We start from the raw sequence: 25,998 nt of genomic DNA, 5'->3' as shown, positions 1-25,998 counted from the left end.
GTCTGCCCACAGACTGTATGCATTAAGGAACACCGCTTCATCTGATGAAAGCTTACATATTGCAAAGATCTGTTACTTTTATTCAGTCGCTGAGTCCGAGATGGGACAAAGCGTTAATAATATCAAATCGTTAATAAAATTAAACTCGTTTTGTACTGACCAGATAATAAAATAGCTACTGTATTTAATACGCGTGTTATGCAAAATAGGGATATTTTGACAGTGCTATAGATTTTCTATCTGACTGCTGGTGACAAGAGACGGAGCTGAAAAGCAGTTTTAAACTATCCTGTATCCTCACTTGTGAATGCTAGATTTGTCGATATTTATGATTAATATTTGGCACATTATTTTTGTGTCTGCTAATGTTGAGTGGGAGGCAAGGAAAAACACATTTTGTAAGATAAAAGAAGCAGCAGCAGATTGATACAAATTCCCTGATATATATATATATATTCCCTGCTGTAAGATTTTTTAAATAAATGAATAATTATATTCATCGACAGCATTTATAATGTTACAAAGGTTTTCTGTTTCAAATACATGCTGCATCTTTTAAACTTTCTATTCATCAAATAATTTATCCACAAAAATATTAAGCAGCACAACAGTTTTCAGCATTGACAATAATAAGAAATATTTCTGGAGCACCAAATAAGCAAATTAGAATGATTTCTGAAGGATCATGTGACACTAAAGACTGTCTGCGGTAAATTCAGCTTTGCAATAAATTACATTTTTAAAGATATTCAAATTGAAAGCAATTACTTAAAATTGTAATAATATTTCAAAATATTTTTTTATTCAAATAAATGCAACCTTGGTGAGCATAAGAGACTTATTTAAAAAACGTCTTTATAAAAATCTTACCAACCCCAAACTTTTGAAAGGTAGTGTTTTTTATTATTATTTTATTACAGGTGACCTTTGACCCTCACCTCTCCCGACCTTCCTTTCTTGTTTTGGTAACCTGGTTGATCTCAAGAGCAGTGAGTTTCTTAGCCACACGATACTGCCAAACGTAAAACACCTCCTTAGATGCAGTGATCACGTGAGTCTTCGTCATGGTGACGTACAGAGGGTCTGTGACAGTGGAAAAGTGAACAAAAACATTTGGGAAAGAACATCTAGAATGCAATTCATTTCACATATTTCATCTATACATCAAAGCTGATTGTCAAAGGTGTGTGTGTGATTTCGAAGGCTGTTGAGAATTACACAAATTTCTATATTCAGACTGGGATTTAGCAGGGATTTTTCTTTTTCTTTTTTTGTACGAGTAACTACAGATTCTGTTGTGTGCTGCTGTTCAGGCTCTGGAATCTGTCCAGGGTGAGAAACCAAGGTGAACTGTCCATCCCACAGATCTGCTCTCCCAACCAGGGGAGGAATTTAGCGGGATGCCAGTGAGAGTGAGAGGAAAGGAGCCGGGATTCCCACCACAGCTTTCACACTCTGTATGTTGGTGTTATTCATTACAACCTCAAGCCGTCAGCTTGCTTATCATCAAAGAAACAGTTCTGAATTAAATATGTTAAATATAGCTCAAACCTAAGCTTAATAAGACTATTCAGGCACATCTATACATCTCTCTGATTAGTCAATGGCCAGCCGCTAAAGTGAAACCGTAGCTGTATCTCTTATACCACACTGTGTTCTCTTAGGGTACGTTTACACGACAACGATGAGCTAAAAACGGAAAAGTTTTTTCTTTGTACAGATGACAACGTTATCAAAACGATCCCCATTCACAGGGATCTGCGAAGACAACTAATAACGCTGTATTACGCATGGCAGACAAGTAGTTGGCGGTGTCACTTTGTAAAGAAAGACTACGCACCTATGCATTCTTTTACTACAGTGCACTCGAGCCGAACGCACGTGCTTATAGATACAAATTACATAATCTATCATTTTTTTTGTCCGAATTTCATGGATGTTAATCTTGATAATACTGTATTATTACTTTGTCTTCTGGGTAAATCTCATCTTCACAAAGCCAGAAACATTCACTGTAATCCCAATTTTAGAATGTTCTCCTCTGATATAAAGTCTTTTTACTTCCTTTAAGAAAATGTCAAAACCTTTGAACACAAAGGCTTCGAAAACATATATCATCCTTGAGTCTGTTGTAAGGAACCGTTAATTTTTCATGATGACAAAATGTTATATTGTGTTGATTTGTGTAATACTTATAACCACTTGTGATGATGTTCGTATCGTCGCCCCCCTGTTTCGTGTAAAACTGTTTTGTGTAAACGGCCCCTTACATTTCACAAAATAAAATAACATTAAAAATGTGCATTTATATATTTATTTTCTTCAGAGTCCTGATGACCTTGGACAGGAGTTTAGAGTTTATTTTGCAATAATGACCGGATGACTATGCATGATCTCTTATGAATAGAATTAGTGAGTATGTCGAATTGCTTAACTCACCGACGTCAATATATTTGGAGTCCTGTGGGGTTCCAATGGAGTTACACAACACCAGAACATACTGTGGACAGAGGACAGACAGACATCTTTACCGTATGGGTACACTTAACTAAACAGCATCAAGGAAATATCTGATAGGCATCTTTTGCAGATGTTCATAATACCTTTCTCCTCCTCGACCGATTCTTTGAGGTGTTTTGATGAAACAGCTCATTAAATGCCTGTGTTAAAGCGGTTGCATCTGATGCTTAAGAATAGCTTTCTCAAAGTCTAATTTAATGAAATTCAACATTCAAATATTATGTCTTTCTATTGTAGACTCTGTCCTATGGCCTGCTGAATGAAGCTGCTTTTAGTCATTTTGTCTTTTCTTCACAAAACATCATGATATGCCGGTAATCACATCTATATGTTTGATCAGGTTTCTCAGAGTCTTGAGAAAATGGCTAAAGTCATGTAGTACTGTTAACTCTCTCCTGAATATAACTTTCTACTGTCTATGATCAGAGTGCACATGGTATCATTTTCACAGCTTTTAACACTGGAATTAGTGTAGTAAATTATTAGTATTATTAATAAATGAAATTACTTAGTAATGAAATAGTAAAGTAAAGTAGGTGTCTTTACCATAGCTGATCCAGCCTCAGCCTCAGTGTCCTCCTGTTTGTGAAATGATAAAAACATCAGAGCATTTGATGCAACACAAATCACAGATATGACTAGTTAACACACTAAATCAAAAATGGTTTGATTTAAAACAATATTCTAAATTAAAATATATTTTTTGTTAAACAGATCACGGTTTTAGTACCTGTGGATGTGTGTCATCCGCTTTGGTTGCCAAGATGCAATAATCTCCACAGGTGGTGATGGACATGAGACTCTTGACATATTTTACAAACTTCTCATTATTCTTAGTGTCCCAGAACACCACACTGTACTCCAGCCTATCAGGCCGTGTGTATGCATACACCACCGTGTTACAGCAGTAACCCCACTATAGAGACAGAGCAAGATATTAACTCAGACAGAGACACTAACTGTTTTTTTTTTTTTACAAAACTGTGTCTTATAGCCATTATTCACAGCTAAATTACTTTGTAATCTGGCCGAATGTTGGCAAAGTAAATGTAGGAATCTACAGCCAGGCCAATTCGGAGTCCTCCACCTTCCCATGATACAGCAGTCATCTGCTTGCCCGGAACCTTCAGAGTCCGCAAGTGCTAGACACATGGTGACATCAGACATGAGTGCATCAACAGGAACATTGCCATTAAAAGGTTTAGGATATATATATATATATAAAAAATATATTATTTCGAATAAATTATGTTCTTTTGAACATCTTTGTCATCAAATAATCCTGAAAAAAGTTATAACAGTTTCAAAAATATTAAGCAGCACAACTATTTTAATACTGATAATAATAAGAAATGTTACTGGAGCATCAAATCAGCGTATTCGAATGATTTCGGATCATGTGACACTGATAACTTGAGAAACGGACGCTAAAAATTCAGCTTAATTCAGGAATATAGACATAAGACCTTCATAAATTACTTTCAAAAACATTACAAAAATCTTACCAACCGCAAACATTTGAACAGTAGTGTATGCATGACCAGGTTAATTATATTTGTAGAACTTTCATACTGTTTTTCTGTACAATACATGTGTGAGATCTGTACTCACCTCTCCAAATGGTGCGTAAAACTGAACAACATTTAAGTCTTTCTCTGCTCCGCTGTTTCTTAGTGATCCTGCTATAGCTAGAACACTGCCACACTGATTCCACTGGATACTGGCCACATGCCACATACCCGTCTCAATGATCACAGGACCTACACACAATCAATAATTACAATTTTCTTTCTTCTTCGTATTCATACTCAGAAATGTACTAGAATGTATGACCCCAGCATGCACAAAGAGATATAAAGAGTCACTAAAAAATACACAAACTCACTGTCATCACTCTCATGCCGCAACACTTGGCAGTGCCCGTTAGTAAAGCAAACAGCCAGGCAGGGGCAGTCTGGCTCCAGATACCCCTCTGTGCCCGTGTACCAGTGGATACCTGCTATACTGAGGGCACCCGTTACATTCGCCAAACTACTCATGGTCATCTTCATCTGGGCATGAACACACAGACACACAAACACAAACACAAAAAGGAAATTTGTGACTGAGAAGGCACTGATTTACTAAAGCGCTTTTCACACTGACTGCGCTTATAGTCATTCTAAACCCTGCTTTTAACTACAGGTTTTGCAAACTTGTGCCGTGTAAAACGATGCGGTGTTAAAATGTTACCACTAGATGCTAAGCAAGAGACAGTGAATTGTGTGCCTCATATTCACATGCTTTGGAAAGAGTTTCAGTGTTTGAGGGGAAAAATTAAATTGGAGTAAAGAAGAGACAGTTTCATTCTTACCTATTTTAGTCCAAAAACTCGATATTACAGACTGCAATGTATAATTTGAGGATGCGCAATGCTAGAGACTTTATGTAAACAGGTCAAGTGCTGCATTCGTCCAATCAGAAAACAGCATCTTATGATTACCCAAGATTAACTGTTAAACCTGGGTAAATTATGAGCAGTGTGAAACGTAAAACAAGATAACCAATGATTCCGCTTATGCAGGGCTTAGAATGATCCAGGGATAAATATTTCAAGTTTGAAAAGTTGTTCCAAACCTGTATGAATTTCTTTCTTCTGCTGAACACAAAAGAAGATAGCCTATTTTGAAGAATATGGGTAACCCAACAGTTGATGGGCCCCATTGACTTTCATAGTATGGAGAAAAAAAAATACTATGGAAGTCAATGGGGCCCATCAACTGTTTGGTGACTGACATTCTTCAAAATATCTTCTTTCAATACAGGTTTGGAACAACTTGAGGGTGAGTAAATGATGACAGAATTTTAATCTTTGGGTGAAATATCCCTTTTCGTGTATTTAAATATTGTGTATTTCCAGGCTCTCCGTACTCACAATGAAGTTTCCCTGGTTGTCATAAATGTGGATCTCTCCATTGGCCATCCCAAACAGCAAGATCTTACTGTCTGGAGACCAGGCCACATGTGCCAACTGGGTCCCCTTCAGTTCTTTACCCCAGATCCTGTTCCCTGTGAGATCACAAAGTTATAAAAACACATAACCAGACAAACACACACATTTATAATCACACAAACAAAATGTTCATGAATGAAAATTCAAAACTATATGATACAACATTAAACATCTACATCTTGATGGCTTTGTTGCCTTCTAAAAATAATAAAATAATTTAAACATGAAAATAAATAAAATATATTTATAATAAAAAGTCCATTAGTGAGAGTAAATCTGTGCTCACCATCCACCGAGCCCACGATCACAGCTCCGTCCTCATACACAATGCAGATCTTCAAACCATCAGCGTTCCAGCTCATGCTCCTCACCACAGATTTATTCCTGTTATTAATCATTTCTTCATACCATGAACCTGGTTGACACACAAAGTCCCAGTTAAAGGCAGCATTTATTACAGAAATTGTTCACTTAAAAATGTGTCATCATTTACTCACCCTCATGTTGTTTGAAAACTGTATAACTTTCTTTTTTCTTTGAAACAAATAAGATATTTTGAAGAATGTTGGTAACCAAATAATTTTGGTGACCACTGACTTCCATTGTAATGTATGAACAACAATAACAACAAAAAAAAACATTTCTCAAAATATCTTCTTTTATGTTCCAAAAAAGAAAGTCATTTAGGTTTTGAACAACATGAGGGTGAGTAAATGGTGACAGAATTGTCATTTTTTAATAAACTTTAAGATAGACTTTTAAATAAATTAAATATTATAATACTTTTTTAATGTTTGGTTATAGGACTGTGCACCTTTATAAAGCATCCAGACAATGATGAGGCCGTTCTGGTCACTGGTGGTCAGTTTCTGATACTGTTCATTCCACGTCACAACCTGCACTGCACCTGCATAAGCAAATCAAAGCTTAGAGTCAGCACACACACACACACACACACAAACAAACTGTCTGTCACACATCTCCTCTTTCTTACCACTGTGGCCCTCCAGTGTCTGATTCATAGAGAGGTTGCTGGGAGCCGCCAAGCCTTTCATTTTGGCATCATCTGGGAAAAATAAACGTAATTTAATTATTAATTATTGGTTGAACGATGGATTTCATTCAAGCATTCATATATGCTGAATATATATAAATAAACAACTGTTGCTCCCATTTTGTCCGTCTATATAAAAATATTACAGGTAGCTCCAGGTTCCCACCTGTGTAAGTCTCAAGTTTGAGCACTTTTAACATGCCATCCTCTCCTCCACAGGCGATGAAACCCTGATCTTTGTTCCAAGACACACACTTTAACACCGTATTGTTCGGAATCGCAATCTGAGGACACAACAGACAGCAAAACCAACAGCCCTGATAAACAGGTCGTATATGCAGAAACAACTGTCATTATCAGCAGCAAAGAAACGCCTTTTTAAGAAAAGTAACTGGAAAATGCCGACAGCTAATCTGCAACATATATCCACGCTCAATCAGGGAGAATTACCTTCTTACTGAGATAAATAAACATCTTTGCTTTAGCTTAGCCTGCTAGCCTGCCACAGCGTTTATGGAGCGTTTTTTGGATGCTATGTTAGGTTTTTGGTCCCGATGACTGTGGGTGATTTCAGCGCTGTATTTATTTAAAGGAACTTTATAATAAGTCCGTTATTAAAAGCATTTGAATTTTCTGTGTATTTATCATGCGTGTACGCTGCTGAAAAACGGTTTGCTTGGTTTCTAGGTAACCAAAACCCGGAAATGGTGTTGTATGATTGTAGCGTTCATGGTATTTGTAGTTCTCTTTGCATTATCTACTCATGGCATTATTGTACATATTCTTTTTCCATTACTCTCGTTTGTGATAATATTATTGTAAATTATTGTCAAATTAATTATAAAATTATTTGAATAGATTCTAAGCGTAGTTATAATTATGGGTTTCGGAAAAGTGACATTTTGAAAAGTTGACATTTCCTGCAGTGTGACCTGCTAAACTTCATCTCAAAGTATAGGCTATTTAAACAGAATTTTTCTAGTTATTCAGTAATGTTTAATGTGTAGTATTCAACATGTTCAATACAAACATATTAATTACAGGGACTAGTAAAGGTAAGGTGGTAATAAAAAAATAAAAAAACTTGGCCTGGCTACAGTACTTTTATAGTTACTGTCACACCAGCAAGACTCTAAAATATGCACTTAACTTACCTTTATAAATAAAATAAAAATAGCTTTAGATTTTAAGGTTTATTTAAAAAACTGTTATGCATCAACTAATGTATATTCCCATCCACTCATGCATTTGAATATGCAATACAATTAGAATATTTGAATATACTGACTGTACATACAAATACAATTACAAACCCATCATATAATATAAAGATATCATAGAAAATGACAGAAAATGACATCAAAGTATATTTTATTTGTTCATATGTATTTGTACAAGTATCCAAGATAAAGAACAATATAAAATAATGTGCATATACTTTACATATTACCATCATTTATATGTATTTACTTTTACTATTTGTTTCCAAAATAAAAGTAAATTTATTCTGCAAAACAATTTCCGGTAACACTTTGTGTCAACATGATATATGTTGATAACTCAAAGATCATACTCGGAACATAATGAAATCTATAATAAGCGCAATTTGAAACAAGACATTTATCGGATTAAACAAACAAAGGGAGGAATGCTACAATGAGTGATTAAATAAAGATTTTTGTTTTGGGTCCCATTCTCCACTCTAGGCTTGACGGAGATCAAACTGCTGCACTCTGTTTGTGATGTCATCCAGTAAGAACAGTTAAGAAAAACGCATCATCACACATCATGATAATCAGGGTTCGTTTCCTGAATAAGCCCATCTTTGGACAGAAAACAACAAGGAGGAATAAATTCTAAACAAATCATGAAATGTCTAATCACTATGCAATAAATCAAAAATTCTAATAACTATGTGAATGCTACAAAAAATAGCATATAGAATGCTACTCTCTGGACACAGGACGTTTATCAGACTGAGTGGTTGAAATAGGATAGGTGATAAACAAATGCTGTGTTAATCTGAAAGGATATGTCTGCTGGTGAGGGTCTGTATGCTGGTGTGAACCTTCCTCTGAAAGGCCATTTGAGCCTCACACATGCAGGCATTCTCGGTCAGATCTCCTCTGGCCTCTTCTGAAAGAGAAACAGACATGTTTTACTGTATACTTACTGCTGAAGATATTTCCTTCACTCCTCAATTTATAAATTACATAATTGATATAAACAACGTTACTGCAATGAGAATTTTAAAAACAAACAGATGTTCCAGAGCACACATCATATCTCCATACTTATTTAAATGATTTGATGTCAGATTTTGATATTTATATTGGCCAAAAATATGTTCTATATGCACAATAATTATCTGGATGCATTTCTTTAGAATGCATCAAATTCTTTACATTATGCATCAAATTCTTTATATTATGCATCAAATTTTTCAAATCATTTGATGCATATTTGTATGACAAACCGTTGGCCTGCTTAGAGCATGTTTTCTTGTCAGAGTTGATAACATATCCCTCTCTGCACTTGCAGAAATAAGAAGCATTGTTGTTGACGCAAATATGTTCGCAGTTGTGCCCAAGTGCACAGGCGTCGAAACCTGCAAAATCAGCTGAATGAGCAAAAATCTTCAATAAAAATATTATATATTATAATATTATGTATAAAAACATTAAAAAGAATTATTGTTGAGTCAGTGATGTACGGCATTCGTTTCATTTTGATTTTTAATTAAATATAGTTGCCTAAAAAATATATTATATTTATATATATTATAATTCGATTGCCTTATGATTCTAGATTTAAATTTGATCCAATTGAATCTGAGCTGTTTTCCCCCCTTTATTCTCTTACCACAGAGTGTCTCCCTGAACTTGGATGTGAGTTTCTCAATCACGCCGTATGTTTCCACATAGAACACATGGTCATCAAGAGGCTGACTGGCCATCAGTTTAAGAGACCGCATTTCTGCTCTGTCCACTCCAACGGCGTATATTTCAATCCCAGAAGCCCTTGCTGCTGCTGCCACCTCTTCAACTTTATCTTGCGGCCTCCCATCGGTCACAATAATGGCCACTTTACCGATGTTCTTTTTTAGGGGCCGGGCCCCAGCAGTCTCTGTAAAAACCTGCTCCATGGCGGTTTTGATGGCCAGGCCAGTCATGGTTCCCGTTGAGAGCGGATCGATACGTGAGAAGCCCTGCTTGACCTCAGCCTTGCTAAAGTACTTTTTCAAGAGGAACTCAATGTTGACGGTGCTGGCGTAGTTGACCAGGGCGACTCGTGTGGCGTCCGATCCGATATCTAGAGAGTCGACCATTTCAGAGAGGAAGATTTTGACCTTCTCGAACTCTGCAGGACGGACGCTACGAGAACTGTCGATGATAAAAACCAGGTCTAGAGGACGGCTCTTGCAAAGCTCTGCTGGAGCTGTGAAAGAGAAATAATACATTACATACTGAACATTTGTGTCACATTATTATCATTAAAAATGTTGGTGGGGGTTTTAAAGTGCAAAGTGTGATGCTGAAAGAGATTAATATGTAAAAATGTTGTTTGTTTATGAAACATAAGAGAGGCTCCTCGGTTAGCAATGCAGCACCGTGACTGGACAATGGAAAGAAACTGATCCCGTTAATCTCATTTGTTCTAAACAAAGTTAAAATTGTACAAAGCAGAATATGAGGACAATATACACAATTAGCATTAAGGCGATAAAGATGTAGTTTTAAAAATCGTTCTAAATACACCACACCACAACTATAATGATAATGACACAGAGGAACGATATTGTTGATGAAAGATACAAACATTGACAGCCAATCAGAATCCATCCTGCTTTAAAGACTTAAGCATTTAAAGTAGCTGACGACATAATTGCAACGCATAAGAGTGTTATTGTGAATTGTTGTGGACGCTAATGGTTATCATTATAGTTATCCTTCTTAGTATGAACAGGCCTTTAATGACGCCAGTTTTACTAATGCTAAATTAGTTTAAAAAAAGAAAAGAAAGAAAAAAAAGCCTAATTAATGCTATTTGTGTATAGAAATATTCCACAATCCTGCTTGTTTAAAGCTAAATGACCATTCTTTTTTTCTTGAATTCTCCTTGAAGAGAGAGAGAGAAAGAAGAGAAAAAATATTAAGAGGGACTGAGGAGGACCAGACGGGTCGTCTGCACCCGGTGGGGTGGGATTGGTCTACCTGGGTCAGTGGGAGGTTCGGCAGGGGCAGCAGTTGTGCCACGAGGGGTACTGACCGGCTGTGGGGTGGTTGTAGTGGTTGCAGTCTGTGTTGGAGGTGGCGGGGGGAGGGTGGCTACCGTGGTGAGTGGCATGGGCACTGTAGGGGCAGGTAACACCACTGGCATTCTGGGCAGAGTGGGCACTACTGTCCGGACAGGTTGGACAGGTGAGATGGGCTGGACAGGTAAGACAGGACGGTGGTGGATAAAGGGAGGACCCTTCCAGGGCGGCCGCTGGTGATGATGTTGATGAGGGTTGCGATGATGATAGCTGTAAAACCTGTGATTAAAGCCATGAGCTTTGTTTGGTTAGAGAGAGAGAGAGAGAGAGAGAGAGAGAGAGAGAGAGAGAGAGAGAGAGAGAGAGAGAGAGAGAGAGAGAGAGAGAGAGAGAGAGAGAGAGAGAGAGAGAGAGAGAGAGAGAGAGAGAGAGAGAGAGAGAGAGAGAGAGAGAAGAGAGAACAGTAAACAGATATACAGAAATACATAGGAGGAGAGATAGAGAAAAAATATATCCATAGACAGATGTAAAGGAAAAATAGAGGAGAAGGAGAGGGAGAGAGATATGCATTAAAGCAATATGATATTGATGTGGGTTTTGAAGACACTTTTTGGTTGTTAGTAGCATGAGCAAAGTCAGTGGTCTGTTCAGAAGTTCTCTGTGAATGACTGTAGTTCTATATCCTGTCAACCTGAAGGAGAAATATGCTGTAGCACCTTCTCATATAAAACAAATTTTTTTTTTTTTTTTTTTAGGGGACAGAAATTGATAACATTACTAGATTAATGATTTCAGGTAAAAGGTATGACACAAGGAAAAAAGGGGTATTTGTAGTACAACTTTGATATCATATGTGTAGAAAATATACATAAATCATGTAGATTGTAATCCAGAACTTAACATTTTGAAAATATGAGAGAGAAATAATAAAAATAAAAATACATAGGCTACATAAATAAGATTTTTAATAAACAAAACAAAAAAAACCAAGGAAATGTGGTTTTCCCTTATAAATAATAAAAAATAAGTATAGCCTACTTCAAGTTCATTTTAGGATATTTTTAAGCATACTTTATGTAGTAAGTATATACTAATATTAATGGACTACCATACTTGTAACTATTTCAGTACTTGGCCCACTTATAGTATATAAAAGTATACTTTTAAGTATACTTTAAGTGTAACAGTAGTAAACTTTGAGTACTGCAACTATACTACAAGTGAACTTACACAGTTTACTAGTTAAATACTTGTAGCACTTTTTTTAGTTTATGAAAGTACACTGAAGTATACTCTCAGTAAACTTTAATAGTTTTATTTATGCAAGTATACTTGTAAGTTTACCTTAAGTGAACTTGCAAGTACTGTACTTGTAAGATTACTTTAAGTGAACTTTAAGTGAAAGTGGATACTTGAAATATACCTTTACCTGTACTGTAAGTTTGAAGTAAAGTTTAAAGTACACTACCAGTGGACTACACAAAAATGTACATACTCAACATATCGGTTTTCTTTATTGATCAATATTTTCAAATGTATTTAAAACTATGTGAAAAAAAGTATTAATAGGCATAACTAGGCAAACATAACTACAAGCCAAGTATAATTATACTTTTAAATATATATTTGTCAGTATAAGTCAAGTATACTTAAGTGTAATTTTAAGTATATTTCTGAGAAGTACATAAAGTAGCCTATATTTATGAGAAGTGCATAAAAAGTAGACTGAATGTATATTTTCTTAGTGTACTAACAGTACAATTGAATAAACATATTTTTTGTAAGGGTTGATATTTCATTTTTTTTCCTGTAAAATAGTCAATAGAACCACTGCTCATGGTTTTAGAATTCTAAAGGTCTCTAATCCTTCATTAAGCACTTGCTGACAAAGAAAACTTTAATAATAGGCCTACTGTAAAATGGAATGTCCAGTGTATTATATAATTTCAAGGGACTACAGTAGGTTACTTTTTGTTCCTGAAGAACACTAATGCAATTTACAAAAAATATATATATATATATATATTGTTTCTCAAGTACCTAAAGAATTTCACTCACTAGTTTTTTTATTTTAAAATAATACTCAGTGCTTATATTTTAAACATAAATTTAAATCAAGGCTTGAAAATAATTACAAGCATAGATTTCGCTTGTTTTTTTTTATAATAGGCTACCGGTAATATTAATAATAATAATAATAATTATTATTATAAAAAATTACAAATAACAGAAATAAAATGATTACTTCCAAAGTTGATGGAGTTGCCGTGTCCAGGAATATTGGGGGGGAGGTGAGATCTCTGCCGGTGCGGGTACAGCTGGTTCTGGTTCCGTGCGTAAGGGCCATACGTGCCCTGCGCCTCCATTAAAAATACAGACAGGCAAAAGACAACAATGCAAATAAAGAATGTCATGTTGATGAAGATCGATGCAGAAGTGTCCGTTCTTGTGTGTATTCCGCCTTAAGGTGAGAGTTTTGACAGGAGCAGAGGCTCACATGATGTTTTAAAGCCGCTGGCCCCCAGATGTTCACCGCCAGCCACCAATCCAGAGAACAAGAGCGTTTGACTGGGCGGGAGTTTAGTCTTCTATAAATGTAATGGAGAATACAGTAGAACGGCATGCATAGATAGTACAAATAGTGCACAGAGAATTCTGTAAATTCTGAAGAAAAAATAATACTACTACTAATGCTTATTAGCTAATGCACAAATAACTTTATGATATAACCCTGTGTGTGCATTAGACCTATTATTCTGCATTGTGAATAACAATTCATCCCGCCTCTAGATGGCGCTGTAATAAGTGCACTACTACAGCAGCAGCGACTACTGGTTTGTTTTTACTGTGCTCGTTGGTCGAGATTAGAGAGTCAAGGGGAGATCTCTCAACTCAAATAGGTAAAATTCGTCTTTATGTCGTTGTTTAACACAAACATTTTGTTTATGCATTTGTTGATGGTGACGTATCCTTAAGTATTGGCCTGAGCAGTGGTGTGGGGAAGCAGCACATTATGAGTTGCTGTCTAATAATATGCAAATTCTAATTATGCTGTCATGAAAATGAGTCAGATCTTTACAAATTGTATCACGCTATTCCTTATGTCTGTGTCTGTATACTAAATATCATTTCGGTTCGCACTTCAAATTAGTTATATATTTATGTACGGACAAATCCATGGCATTGTATGAAGTTTAGATGATTTGAAAGCCATGCCAATAGTTGTCAGTGCTGTCAGCTGCATGCCTTTCAAAACCATTTACCAAAATGTGGGTGTAGATGTAGAAATTCAGCTGAGATCTGTATTGCTATACATGATGTTAAATACATTACAAACTACTACGAACTTGTACAAAATAGACACACAACTTATGGATTTTAACTTAAAAAATATCAGCATTACTTATGCAATGTATTTATTGCCTATATGTCTATATGTGTGTGTGTGTGTGTGTGTGTATATTCACACATACATATATTCAAAGTATTTAGAGCTGAATCTAGGCAAAGTTTGGTGACTTTGACGAATGTAAATGTTACCTAGAATTGCAGTTCTGGATAATTGAGAATCATGATTTTATAATTTGTTGTTGTTGTTGTTATTTCAAACAGAGATCCCGATTCTCCCACGATTCTGAACAGAGTGACAACTCAAAAAAATAACAATGTTTACTAGAGGTTCTGACAAAATGTTAATTTAAAATGTTTAATTAATCAGAATCAGAATGAGCTTTATTGCCAAGTATGCTTACATACAATGAATTTGTCTTGGTGACAGAAGCACAGCAACAAGCCGTGAATAACAAGAATAAAAGTAAAATAAGTGAATAGAAATAAGTATATAAAACATTCACAATATACAAAATCGACAATATATTTATGTACAGGTCTGTTGATCCTTTCCCCTTGTGTCTGTGTTTAGTGTGACAGTATGCAGAGTCTGTCAGTGCAGGCACTGGCTCTGCGGCAGCTGGGCAGACTGAACTCGCTGCAGCTGCTCTCACCGTGCAATGGCTCTGGCCTCATCATGTGGTGCCCACAGACTTTACATGCTCGTCAGCTGTGGGGTTCAGCCACTCCCCAGACGCACCGGACAGCCATGTGGCCAAAATCGTGGGATGCTCGGCAAAGCTGGTTGCTCCATCAAACACGGCTCAAGAGCACGAGAAAGAAAGGGAAGCAGAAAGTAGTGCAGCAGGAGGAGGAGGAGGAGGTGGAGGAGCAGCAGGGTGCAGAGGCTAGTGATTATGAGGACGAGCTTCAAGATGACCCAGGCCTGCCAAAAGACTACAAAGACCATGAAAAAACTGTCCCGTCTCTACGTTTCGATCTGCTTTTGAAGGCTGGATTGGACATTGCACGACAGTAAGCCAGAAATACCGCTCATCATGTTCTGAGATTAATTCGGTCTCAGTTGCAAAGTAGTGTTTTCAGTTCCAATTGCAGATGTGATGATGTAGTTTCATCTATATTTAGCTCTAATAACTTTGACTGTAACAGTTTCGAACAGATCAGCCGTCTGTTATTTAGGACAACTCCTTGTTTTACCTCATAGAACCCCTTCAGAGAATGGATGAGTTGTGTATACATTCTTTGCTCATATTGCTCTTTTATTTTTTTCTGTCCTTTTAGTGTGTGGTGTTTTGGCCAGTGGTAGTGACTAACATACATGTATCATGTACTCTTTTACAGTGGAGTGGAGGATGCTTTTTATAGCCTCAAATTGAGACTGAATGGTCAAAAGCTCTCAAAAAAGAGCAAAATGGTGAGTCAGCGCCCTCTAGTGGTATAATCAGAAGAACTTTCCTTATAAATATGTAACACTGGCTTTAATTATGGATGCAATAAAGAAACTTACCCTGCTTGTGGTAGACTTCCCGTTACTGGCTTGACTAAATTTATCTGAGTAGTGATTAGTATAAGCAGAAATGGCACCTTATTAATATAACAGTCTATGGTCTGCTGCCTCCTACAGGTTAAAGTGGGGGATACACTGGATCTGATTCTAAATGAGGACAAGGAAATGGACACAGTCTTGCTGAAAAGAGTGATCTTAAAAAAGGTGGTTGGAGAGACAAAAGATACAGAAAAGCAGAGAGTCGTTCTAAGAAGCTGGAAACACCTACAACTTCCCAGAAAGGATGTGTACAAGCAGTGAAGACCAATTCTATGATGTTTAATAGGTGAAAGGTCAGAAACTGTGACAAAAGTGGTATTTCATATTCCACTCTCCAGCCGTTTAATTCTGAAACTGCAGATTGCGAATTCAATGAGGTGTTTTCTCTGCACAACAAAAACTGACGGACTTTCTCACATCTGTTCACTTGACAGTCGTTCTCATAACTTTCATACTACTTGAAGATGGATTTAATGAACTTTACAGGTCACAAATGGAACACAAATACATCCAATTATTTAGAGGTGGTTTAGGTTATATGCATTTTTTTATTATTATTATTTAGTATATACTAGATTCACAAAAATACCATTGTGAGATACAGTAGATCAGACAGTGTTTGTGATATCAAATGTTTTCAGGATTTCTGATCCCCTGTTCAAAGCTTATTTAGCTTATACTTTATGATTGGTAGATTTTCAGTGAGCAGTTTTTTTTCAGGAAAGGTACAGAGTGCCTCTGCATACAATGTTAATATATCTATATATATATTAAGCCAGACTTAAAAAAAAATGTTTTGCACCGCGCAAATGATTCAAAAGTGAGTCCAAATCCAAACAAATACAGGTTCCAAAACTGAATTTCTTTCTTTTTTCTTCTTTATAATGCAAAGAAAACAAATTTGATCAAAAATGCAAATGATCTGTCCTACCTTAGGTTTTGTATGGTTTCCTCTGACCCTCACTTGTGTATATGAATTATAATAAAAAGGATCATGAAACCCATCTCAGCTAGGAAGTGAATTTTTATTTAAAAATATATAACATATAACCTGGTGCTATAGTTTAGTACAGATGAGTAAGTTTGACTTCTTGTAAGGCAAGACATACTTCAATATGTTGATAATTAGAAAAAGCCAGTGCTGCAACATTGCTACAACTTAAAACAATATATATACTGTATCTTCTTTATATATATATATATATATATATGCATCTTCTCTACCCTCACCCCAAACTAAAGTGACCTATTATTTTTAAAGTACTAAATGTTTACATTTAAGTTGATTTAAGGCTAACTTTAGCTTATCTATTAATCATTAGAATAACATCAATAATATTTTGGCATATAAATAGTAACACTAATATCTGTCAAGTGATAGTGGCTTCAATCACAAACTTTGCTGTCACCTACTATCCCATCCTGTTTAAAGGCTATGGACATGAACTGGACCTTAAACAAGGACAAGTTTCAATATGCTTCAGCTTATGGACTTGTGCAAATAACAGGTATGTTGTGTAAAATATAGGAAAACAGGTCTGCACTTTGCAGGAACGTTGATTAAGAATAAGTCACAGTGTTGTTTGATCTCTTTGCCTTCTTTAGAATGTCACATTTCTTGCGATTGGGGCGCCTGCAGCGCTCGTCAATGCTTGGCACGCATTCATAGTGCCACACCTCCTCCATTTTGTCAACAGGGTAGACGGCCTCCACGTAATGACGAATAAGTCGGAGGCGCACAGGGTCCAGCTGTTTCTTGTTGCAGGCCCCAGAGTGGTTGTACTGCAGCCGTAAATTGTCCTGCGTGAAAAGCTCTGGGAAAAGACGAACGAGAAGGCGGGCAGCAAAATTTCCCACAGACAGACTCTGTTGGACAATCTCCCTCACTTCAGCATCCGTGAGCAGGTAGTCAGAAGGCACTGGGAAGTCTGGGGTAGACACCGAGAGGTCCTCCAGAGGAATCTTGCAGAAATCTTTGCTGCTTTTCTCCAGGGGTGAAGACAGGACTTCAGAGTCCTCTTTCACACGATCTGAAGTGAGAACATTGATTTGGCCAGCAGTTAGCAGAGAGTCTTTTGGGTCAGGCTCTTGGTCAGGCGAACAGGCCTTCCGTTGTTGCTGGTATGAACGTCGTTGGTCAGTATCCCGTCGCCTGCAACGCTCATCAAGTTTGCCGACAAACTCAAGAGTCCACACACGGTCGTTCTTGGCTTGTGGGTAGAGTAGCTGGACGTAATGTCGGATGAGATTGATTCGTATAGGATCCAGCTGCTTCTTTCCTAGAGATCCGCTGCAGTTGTAGTATTTTCGCGCATTCTCGAAAGTGAAGAGCTCAGGGAACATGAGAACCAGGAGACGAGATGCAAAGTTCCCAATTGATAAACTGCATTCGTAGTTGCATTTTAGCTGTTCCTTAGTAAGTAAATACTCCTGTGGAACAACAAAGTCTGGAGGAGGGATCTGTAGTTTATCGAAATCCACAGGCTCGAGCCATGATTTTTTAGACCTGCGATTTGGTTTCTCATAATCACACAGGTCACCGATCTTAACAATGGAGATGTTATCAGGGAGACGGGTGGTATCATACATCTCTCGGGTGTCACGACCACTGACATTTACTGAAGAGTTCTCCAGTGCTTCCTCCATTCGTTGTACACACAACTGCAGCCAGGTTTCCTCTGGGATATCAGGAAAATTGGCCTCCATGTATTTTCGTATAATTTCCAGTCTGTCCGAGTCAATGATCAACTGTCCAATGCTGTTGTGGCCCTCTGGCAACTTGCCCTCCTCAAACACCTCTGGGAAGAGTCTGTTCAACAAAAAAACGACAAGCTCCTCTGGGGAAGTCAAGTCTTCAGAGTCGTCACCAGCAGCCTCATGGGGGTCGAACGCTATATCTGAGCTGGCATTATTAGGATGAACATCATTGTTCTCTCCAGAGTTGAGGGAAAAACTCTCGTCCTGGGCATCTTCACTGATAAAATGGAAAGTGTGATTCGGTTCCATGTCAAACCCAACAACCATCGGAGCCTGTTTGTCACACATCTGACCACTCTCCATGTCCTTCTGAGCCCAGAAACGATTCAAGAAATCATTGATCTGCAGCAAGCACTCCGTCTGCCAGACATTTTCATTTTTTACCTGCGGGTAGCAGACTTCCACATAGTTACGTATTAACTGAAGGTGCAATGAATCTAATGTCCGTTTAGTTGTAATGCTGCATGTGCTGCAGCTGTGCATGCATTCCTTTGCTGTGAAAAGTTCTGGGAACAGTTGAACGAGGAGTCTGCAGCCAAGCTCGCCCGCAGTGGACGTTTGCTCCATCAGCTGGGTGAGCTCATCACTAGTCAACTGGTATTCAGGAGGAGGTTGAAATTCCATGACCATCTCAGAGGGCTTCATCTGCTTTTTAATGCGCGTCACTTCCAACGAGAGCAAGTCCACCTTACTGTGCAGCTGGGTCATACTGGAATTCAGTGTGTTGAGGAGGAAGAACATCTTCTCGATGAGCGGGTAGAGGTGAGAATCCAAGGCAGCAGGAGAACCCGTGATCCCCACAGTAGGCGAGGCCTTAAACATGTGATGCTTTCTAGAATTGCCCAGTTTTTGGAACTGGACCCCATTATGGCTTGCTCTGACTCCATTGTGAGCTCCGTGCTGGTCCAGATTGGATGCAGCTTTACGCTCAGAAATACGATGCGTGATGCTGTAGAGTGGTTTCCTGTATGAAGAGATGGAAATCTGCTCCTGAGGAGATAATCTGTGGCCGTGAGAGCATGACCTGCTTCCATCATCTGAACTGCCGTCAGGATGTTCTCCTGCCTGGAAAGTAAGTGGGAAATTTTGCTGTTAATAGTTTGCACCAAAAGAAATATCAGACCAGACAACTCTTGACAAATTCTATCCCAAATACAATGTTTAATCTGTAGAAGAACTGAAGTTGTGATTGTAACAGATGTTCCTTTTCATCTTACCTGTGTTGTCACCTTGACCCTCTTCCCGCTAGTGGACCGTTCCACCTCAGGGCCTGCGTGTGTTGCTAAACGTTTTGTAATGCGCTTAATGAAGCTCTCCATCTTTCCCTCTGAGTTTTCAATAATGTCCTCTGCATCTTTCTCGACTTTAACTTCTGAAGAAAAACCCAAGTGTTCATAACTATTCAAGAATGCTGAGAAATGCTGATAGACATCATCTCACACAATTCTGCACAACTTTAATGAGGTTACAGGATACTTGTTTACAGAAAACTTGCCTTGTTTACACCTGGTTTTAAGATCTGTCTCAAGTGATTTATCGCAAATTATCAGCTGAGAAAGATGAACATTTACAGCTGGTAGTAACATGCATCTCCATTTACATTTTTATCTTTATCGGGCACTTGAATTTACAAAAAAAATATGATGTGCAAAGATAAATTTATAGTAAGCACTACAAATATTACAAAATTTGTCAATTTTGATTTCATGGTGACTTTAAAAGTTAAGGCAGTGGTTGATTTTACAGGTGAGCATTTACACTGCAAATGCAATTTCATTCCTTTATGACTCCACCTGATGTTCTTCCTCTCCTAAATGTTTTTGATTATACCTGAAATTTAGTACTGCCAACTTGATTTTTTTGTCAGGTGATTACTGTTTTAGGTGATTTCTGTAAATTCATGTAATCACCAGTGATCCTAATACCAAGTAAACTTTCAATGCAACATCTCCATTTGATGCTAAGGTAAGTCTGTTTTGTTTATTGTGAAGAAATGCATTTTAGTATACAGAGAAAACTATTGTTCATTGAAAGTTCTAAAGGGGCATTTAGTGTGAATCGAATTTACATACTTTTATCAGGCACTTGTCCGTCTGCATTAACCATGCACACAGAGGAGCTCATATCCTGGGAAGAGACACAACAGACCCATGACTGATTACTGATATTATCTGATAATCACACATCTAATACATTTCTTTTGCACTTTATCTTTACACTTATCAGTCATAGGCAGCAGCTGTCCAGGGAATGCAAGTTTAGGAATATCTCACTAACATATCTTTCTGTATAATGGTTTGTTTTAAAAAGAGGAAGCCTTTGGCCTGCTGAAAGACAGTGAAGTCAGCATAACACACGACTGATGATAGATGTCATGGCAAGCGTGAGAAAATTATGATGTGTGTAAAACTTTACATTCCCTGAGTGAATTTTCTCCACGGTGAAGTTCTGTGAAATTGTTTTCCTATTTGTTTTTCATGCCTTGCACCGTGAAGTCTCGCCAGAGCACCGGAGAGGCGCTGCTTCACCGTACCGACCCCCGTCCACCGGCTCCTCTTCCTCATTCTTCCAGTGGAAACCCCACGGATCGGTACAAGCGGGGAGACAGACGGACAAGCGGCTCCCTGCTGCGGTCCTTCTGTGGACTGCATATGCCTTAAGGAAATAATGTACACTTTATGTGTTTTGCAGAAATACGGAGACCTGCCCTTCTCTCTCGTGTTTCCCCTCCCTCCCCCGTGCGCAACTCTCCCTCTTGCGTGACGCGGCAAGAAAAACATCCACCGATGAGTTTTCGCTCCGTCTCCCGCAACACGGCGCGTTTAAACTACCTGCGCGGCTGAAATCAAACTCACCTTTGCGATGCCGGGCAGCCGTGTGCAGTAAGTTAGGAGGCATCAGCCATGGTCGCGTCTTTAAATCCAGTGGATTTGTCCACGGGTAACTGTTGTCCGTGTTTCTCTCCGCTGCTTTTTTTTCTTCTTCTTTCTCTAGTCAGTGCCCTCTCGCGTGACGTGACGGCACTGTGTCATTTCCGCACAGCTGTGGGTTCGCTGTGGGATTTTTGCCAGCCCACCCCACGTGAATCCTTGAGCTGCGGCGCCGTGGCCGTAAAATGAGCGAAGTGCGCACTGTGGCGTGGGACTTCTCGTGACTCTCGGTCATTTCAGTAGGCCCTGCGAGTCGCGCGCCTCCACGAGTGTATAATCGCCCGCGTCATAGACGCGCGTGACAGCACAAATATATTTCACAGTATGTAGTTGAAGTTGTTTTAGATAACTTTTAATAACTATTGTTTATTACTACACCGAATGACTACAGAATTAATAGCCTAATGCATGTGAATATAAGATGGTTATTCCCTCTATTAAGCAAAATAGCTACTGCTTTTATTTTGTGTATATGTGTCAGTGCATTCCGTTTTATTCTAAAACATTGATTTGAAGTTGGTGCGGTTAAATAAATGACGTTCTGCAAATTCTGAGTAATGAGATTGGAAATGTAAGCAACACCAAGAAAACCAAACGATAGGCTACCACGAATTGTTTGGGTGTACTTTGTCCTCACAGAAGGTTTTACATTTAATATTTGAATAGTAATTTACTAAGGACATATTGAAGAAGCAGGTCTTCATAGATTAGTAGCCTATTATTACTTGACTCACAATTATTAGGTTTTTTCTTTATGAAAAATTTTGCCCCAAAATAAATGTATTGCATATCTGTAACATTCAGGAAATTTTCTTTTGAGTTTGAAGTTGAACGGTCTATTTAGATGCATTCTGAATCAAGTTGTAACCGGAAATAAGGTTAGCTCGTATTTTAACTTTATCAGCACAGCAGCATAAATAGGTAATGTGAACTTTTCAGTCTTGTCCATGATACAACTAGCGAACTATATAATGAACTGTCCCAGACCGCTTTTATGTTGCAGTTCACTGCAAGGGGACTGCCGTCTAGCGGATATGACAAGTAATGCATGGCAAATTTGCTTTCTATTGTAACTAGATTATAACATGTTTTGATGTCAAGTAAATAATCTTTTTAAAATTATATTTTAAATATTGTCATTAATATATCTATATATATTTTTAAGCATTTATTTATTTGATTATTATTTTATATATTCCTACAAGCAAAACAATCATGCCAAAAAGTAGCCTATAGGCTACTTTAAATTGGAAAAAAGCAAAGAAAGAATTAATGTCCATTCAAGCATCCAGAAGGTCTAATTAAACTTTACAGCATATAAATATGTGAGCTATTTATGGATGATGTAGGTTGTCTGTTACAGCATTTCGCACTAGCAAAGAGGTGAAATAAGTCCACTCCAGCTGTCCTCGTGCGCGCACCTAAAGGCACACTCCGAGACTGTTCTCAGACACTCATCAGTTTGCACCCGATGTGGCCAATGTCCCGTAACGCGCATTAGTAATGTCTGCATTAGTGATGATGTCTGCATTAAGTCATGGTCACGGAGCCGTGGCTCTTTGAGATGTGGGTGTGATGAGACGCCGGTCATTATTCAGGTAATGTGGGCTGTTTGATCCATCACGCGCTCATGCGATGACGCTCGCGCCTGTTCTAAAATCTCATTTTAGCATGCGCTCATCTCATTTTTTTTTATCTTATGAGACAAAGAATCACATCCGTCAAATCGAGAAAGAATATTTTATTGCTTTAGTGGCAAAATAAAGAAGAGTACTACAATAAGAACACATTTCAAAACTGCAGGCTACTTCAAAGACTCTTAAATGCATTCTATCCTCAAAAACTACATTATATTTTTAAAGTAATAAGCTGTTGGATAAACACGAGGAAAATAAAATCACACTGGCAGACAGGAGTTAACTGCTGTTCAGTTCATTGTTTTTATAGGCTATTAAAAATGCATGCAAATGCCTATAATAGCCTACATTTAAAAAAACACAGATAGGCCTAGGCTGTAGAATGTTTTTTTTTTTTTATTGTTGTTTTTTCTTCATATTTTTAAAGGGTGTTTTTCCTTAATGTCAGCCACCTAACAGAACACACAATAAGGGTTTTTGAATGCAACAGGAACAGAAAATGCACCAGTTACTAACGTAACCTCTATTCCTTGAAATAACGGGAACGAGCATTGCATGAAACACTCTTTGGGGAAACACTGTTTTCTCAGAATACTGAAGCCTGATTTGTTCACGTTTGTGCACTGCATGAACCTATGGCATTTCAGCCTGCCTTAACAGGCAGAGCCGACTGCCTATAAGTCGGTGAAGAATGCCGTAATGTCAGAATCTTTGGACTGCCGCAGTGCAGACTCGTGTGCAGCTGTATAGCACGGCAGGGTACGCAATGCTCGTTCCCGTCATCTCAGGGAACCGAGGTTAAGTTAGTAACCAGAGCGTTCCCTTTCGAAACAGTCTCTCACATTGCGTGAAACACGCTTTGGGGAACGATATAGCATATAGAACACCCAGAGCGCCTGCATGTCGCCCACGTGTGTGACCGACGCTAAAGCTAGCAGCTGTCTTCAGCGACAGGGGCCGCAATCCGGACGCTTGGAGCAGCTCAAACGGAGGGCCTCGGTGGACCCTAAGGATCGTGGACAGGTCCCAGATCAGAACAGTACAAGGGCGAGGCAGGTTATGTCTCCTGGCTCCCCTCAAAAATTTGACGACCATGTCATTCCTTCCTACAGACTGGCCGGCCACGAGGGTGCCACATATACCTTGAGCGTGGAAGGGGTACGCCCCTTATCAAGTAGTTTTTGTAAGAAGGGCAGAATGGCTGACACATCAAAAATGGATGAGTCTTCGTTCCAGACCACACACCAGTCGGAGAAGACAAACCCTTTAAAAGGTATAGAGGCGTCTTGTAGATGGCGCTCTGGCCTCCGCTATCGTGCTGGCGACTCTCACAGGGAGCTGCGAAGGCTCCAGTCAAGGAACCACAGATGTAGGCTCCACGACTCGGGTTGGGGATGCCAAAGGGACCCTCTCACTGAGAGAGAAGGTCTTTCCTCGGCAGAATCGACCACGATCAGCTCAGGGAACACGACTGGTTTTGCCAGAGTGGAGCCACCAAGAGAACTGAGCATCTGATCTCCCTGATTCACCTGATGACCTGAGGGAGCAGAACGATCAGGGGAAAGGCGTACAGGCGAGCTTTGGGCCAATCCTGGGCCAGTGCGTCCTGTTCCCTTGAGAAAAAATTGTCCAATGAGAGTTGTCTTCTGAGGCGAAGAGGTCTACCTCTGCCCTCCTGAAGATCTCCCAGATCATCTGAACCGATTGGTGGTGGAGCCCCCATTCCCCTGGAGACAACCCACCCCGGGACAGCATGTCAGCCCCTTGGTTCAACCTGCCCGGCACGTGCACTGCCCTCAAGGAGCCCAGGTTGCACTGTGCCCATAGGAGGAGGCGTCTCGCTATGGCGTCTGTGCCCATATGGAGGCGGCGTCTCACTGATATGCAGTCGCTGCTCCAGGCTGGACCAGGAGCTGAACACCGGTCTGCCCTCAAACAGAGCTCCCCAACCCGGGTTGCGGGCATCTGTCGCAACAACCTTCCGTTTGAGGTCAGTCCCAATCGGACACCTGTCCGATACAGGCAGGACTCCATCCGGTCCACCCTGAGGCATAACCGTCCCTGACGCCAAGCGTGGGACGGGACTCAGGCTTTCAGCCCCAACTTTGAATGACGCCACTAGCCACTGAATACTCAGCGAGCGTTCCAGGGTGAGCCAGGCCTGAGTAGATAACTGCCACCAGGAAAGCGACTCGCCTGCTGGGAGACAGGATGCTCTTGGCTGAATTGATTCTGAGCCCAAGATGTTCTAGGTGACTGATAACACTAGCCAGTCGTCGAGGTAGTTCATGACGCGGATTCCCACCTGCCTCAGAGGGGAGAGAGCCGTGTTCAGGCACTTGTTAAATGTGCGTGGGGCCAGAGACAGCCCGAATGGGAGGACTGTATATTGGTAAGCCACCCCCTCGAATGCGAATCTCAAGAACAGTCTGTGATAAGGTGCTATTTGGATATGAACGTAAGTATCTTTCAGATTCACAGATAAGAACCAACCCTCTGGGCAGACCTGCGTGAGGATCTGCTTCAAATTCAACATCCTGAATAGCCATCTCATTAATGCACGATTCGGGATCCTGAGGTTGAGGATGGGACTGAGTTTAACTGGTTTACAACAAAGGAAAACAAAGAAAAACAACGGTTGGCAAATTGTCTGGGGCAGAAGTCTGCATTAGGAGGGAAAACTCCAAGTCTCTCTGCTTGCTATGTGGCTTTAGGCTGTTTTTATTGCTAGCTCTCTTCTTGCAGGAACCAATGAATGGAGTGCTAGGTGATAATCAGCAAATGGGGTGCAGGTGTTTACAATCAGCACCTAAAGAGCAACAGCAGAAAAATAGCAAAAACCGCAATACACAGCAATAACCTTAAACACATTCCTAAACATAATGAACTAGAGAAAAGCAGCAATAACACCTGGGCTTGCACTCGTTCAAACCCACATGCTTAGCCCTCTGACAAC

At 39.1% G+C, this 25,998-nt stretch overlaps 4 protein-coding genes across 13 annotated transcripts; 1 reads left to right on the top strand and 3 right to left on the bottom strand.

Annotated features, from left to right (window-relative positions):
- Positions 1-934: 934 nt before the first annotated feature.
- Positions 935-7,243, bottom strand: wdr35 (WD repeat domain 35). The gene is made up of 13 exons (XM_056238642.1): positions 7,017-7,243; positions 6,733-6,850; positions 6,507-6,578; positions 6,327-6,419; positions 5,799-5,927; positions 5,435-5,568; positions 4,406-4,571; positions 4,132-4,280; positions 3,537-3,662; positions 3,251-3,436; positions 3,067-3,099; positions 2,440-2,500; positions 935-1,083 (listed from the first exon to the last, which is right to left on the bottom strand). Exons 1-13 carry the CDS (start codon positions 7,038-7,040, stop codon positions 935-937), a joined length of 1,440 nt encoding a protein of 479 aa, XP_056094617.1. The 5' UTR covers positions 7,041-7,243.
- A 687-nt stretch (positions 7,244-7,930) lies between these two features.
- Positions 7,931-13,288, bottom strand: matn3b (matrilin 3b). Of its 4 annotated transcripts, none has more exons than XM_056238643.1 (6): positions 13,067-13,288; positions 10,781-11,119; positions 9,429-10,004; positions 9,043-9,186; positions 8,603-8,702; positions 7,931-8,320 (listed from the first exon to the last, which is right to left on the bottom strand). In XM_056238643.1, exons 1-6 carry the CDS (start codon positions 13,233-13,235, stop codon positions 8,269-8,271), a joined length of 1,380 nt encoding a protein of 459 aa, XP_056094618.1. In that variant the 5' UTR covers positions 13,236-13,288; the 3' UTR covers positions 7,931-8,268. The 4 variants fall into 4 exon arrangements, with proteins under 4 accessions (XP_056094618.1, XP_056094619.1, XP_056094621.1 ...); XM_056238644.1 differs by having other exon boundaries at positions 8,603-8,699; XM_056238645.1 differs by having other exon boundaries at positions 7,932-8,320; positions 9,043-9,174.
- Positions 13,289-14,711: 1,423 nt separating this feature from the next.
- Positions 14,712-16,227, top strand: mtres1 (mitochondrial transcription rescue factor 1). The gene is made up of 3 exons (XM_056238641.1): positions 14,712-15,186; positions 15,514-15,586; positions 15,797-16,227. Exons 1-3 carry the CDS (start codon positions 14,753-14,755, stop codon positions 15,977-15,979), a joined length of 690 nt encoding a protein of 229 aa, XP_056094616.1. The 5' UTR covers positions 14,712-14,752; the 3' UTR covers positions 15,980-16,227.
- Positions 16,228-16,724: 497 nt separating this feature from the next.
- Positions 16,725-24,764, bottom strand: bend3 (BEN domain containing 3). Of its 7 annotated transcripts, none has more exons than XM_056238633.1 (4): positions 24,708-24,764; positions 20,548-20,602; positions 19,693-19,847; positions 16,725-19,540 (listed from the first exon to the last, which is right to left on the bottom strand). In XM_056238633.1, the coding sequence occupies exons 1-4, from the start codon at positions 24,735-24,737 to the stop codon at positions 17,279-17,281; spliced, it is 2,502 nt and encodes an 833-aa protein (XP_056094608.1). In that variant the 5' UTR covers positions 24,738-24,764; the 3' UTR covers positions 16,725-17,278. The 7 variants fall into 7 exon arrangements, with proteins under 7 accessions (XP_056094608.1, XP_056094609.1, XP_056094612.1 ...); XM_056238634.1 differs by having other exon boundaries at positions 19,693-19,844; XM_056238637.1 differs by lacking the exon at positions 24,708-24,764 and adding an exon at positions 21,331-21,657 and having other exon boundaries at positions 19,693-19,844.
- Positions 24,765-25,998: the final 1,234 nt, after the last annotated feature.

The sequence above is a fragment of the Rhinichthys klamathensis genome, unplaced genomic scaffold (assembly GCF_029890125.1).
Source record: "Rhinichthys klamathensis goyatoka isolate OS25496 unplaced genomic scaffold, OSU_Roscu_1.1 h1tg000529l_1, whole genome shotgun sequence".
Classification (NCBI taxonomy): Eukaryota; Metazoa; Chordata; class Actinopteri; order Cypriniformes; family Leuciscidae; genus Rhinichthys; species Rhinichthys klamathensis.
Note: the sequence above shows the minus strand (reverse complement) of the source record. Positions and strands in the feature narration are given on the sequence as shown.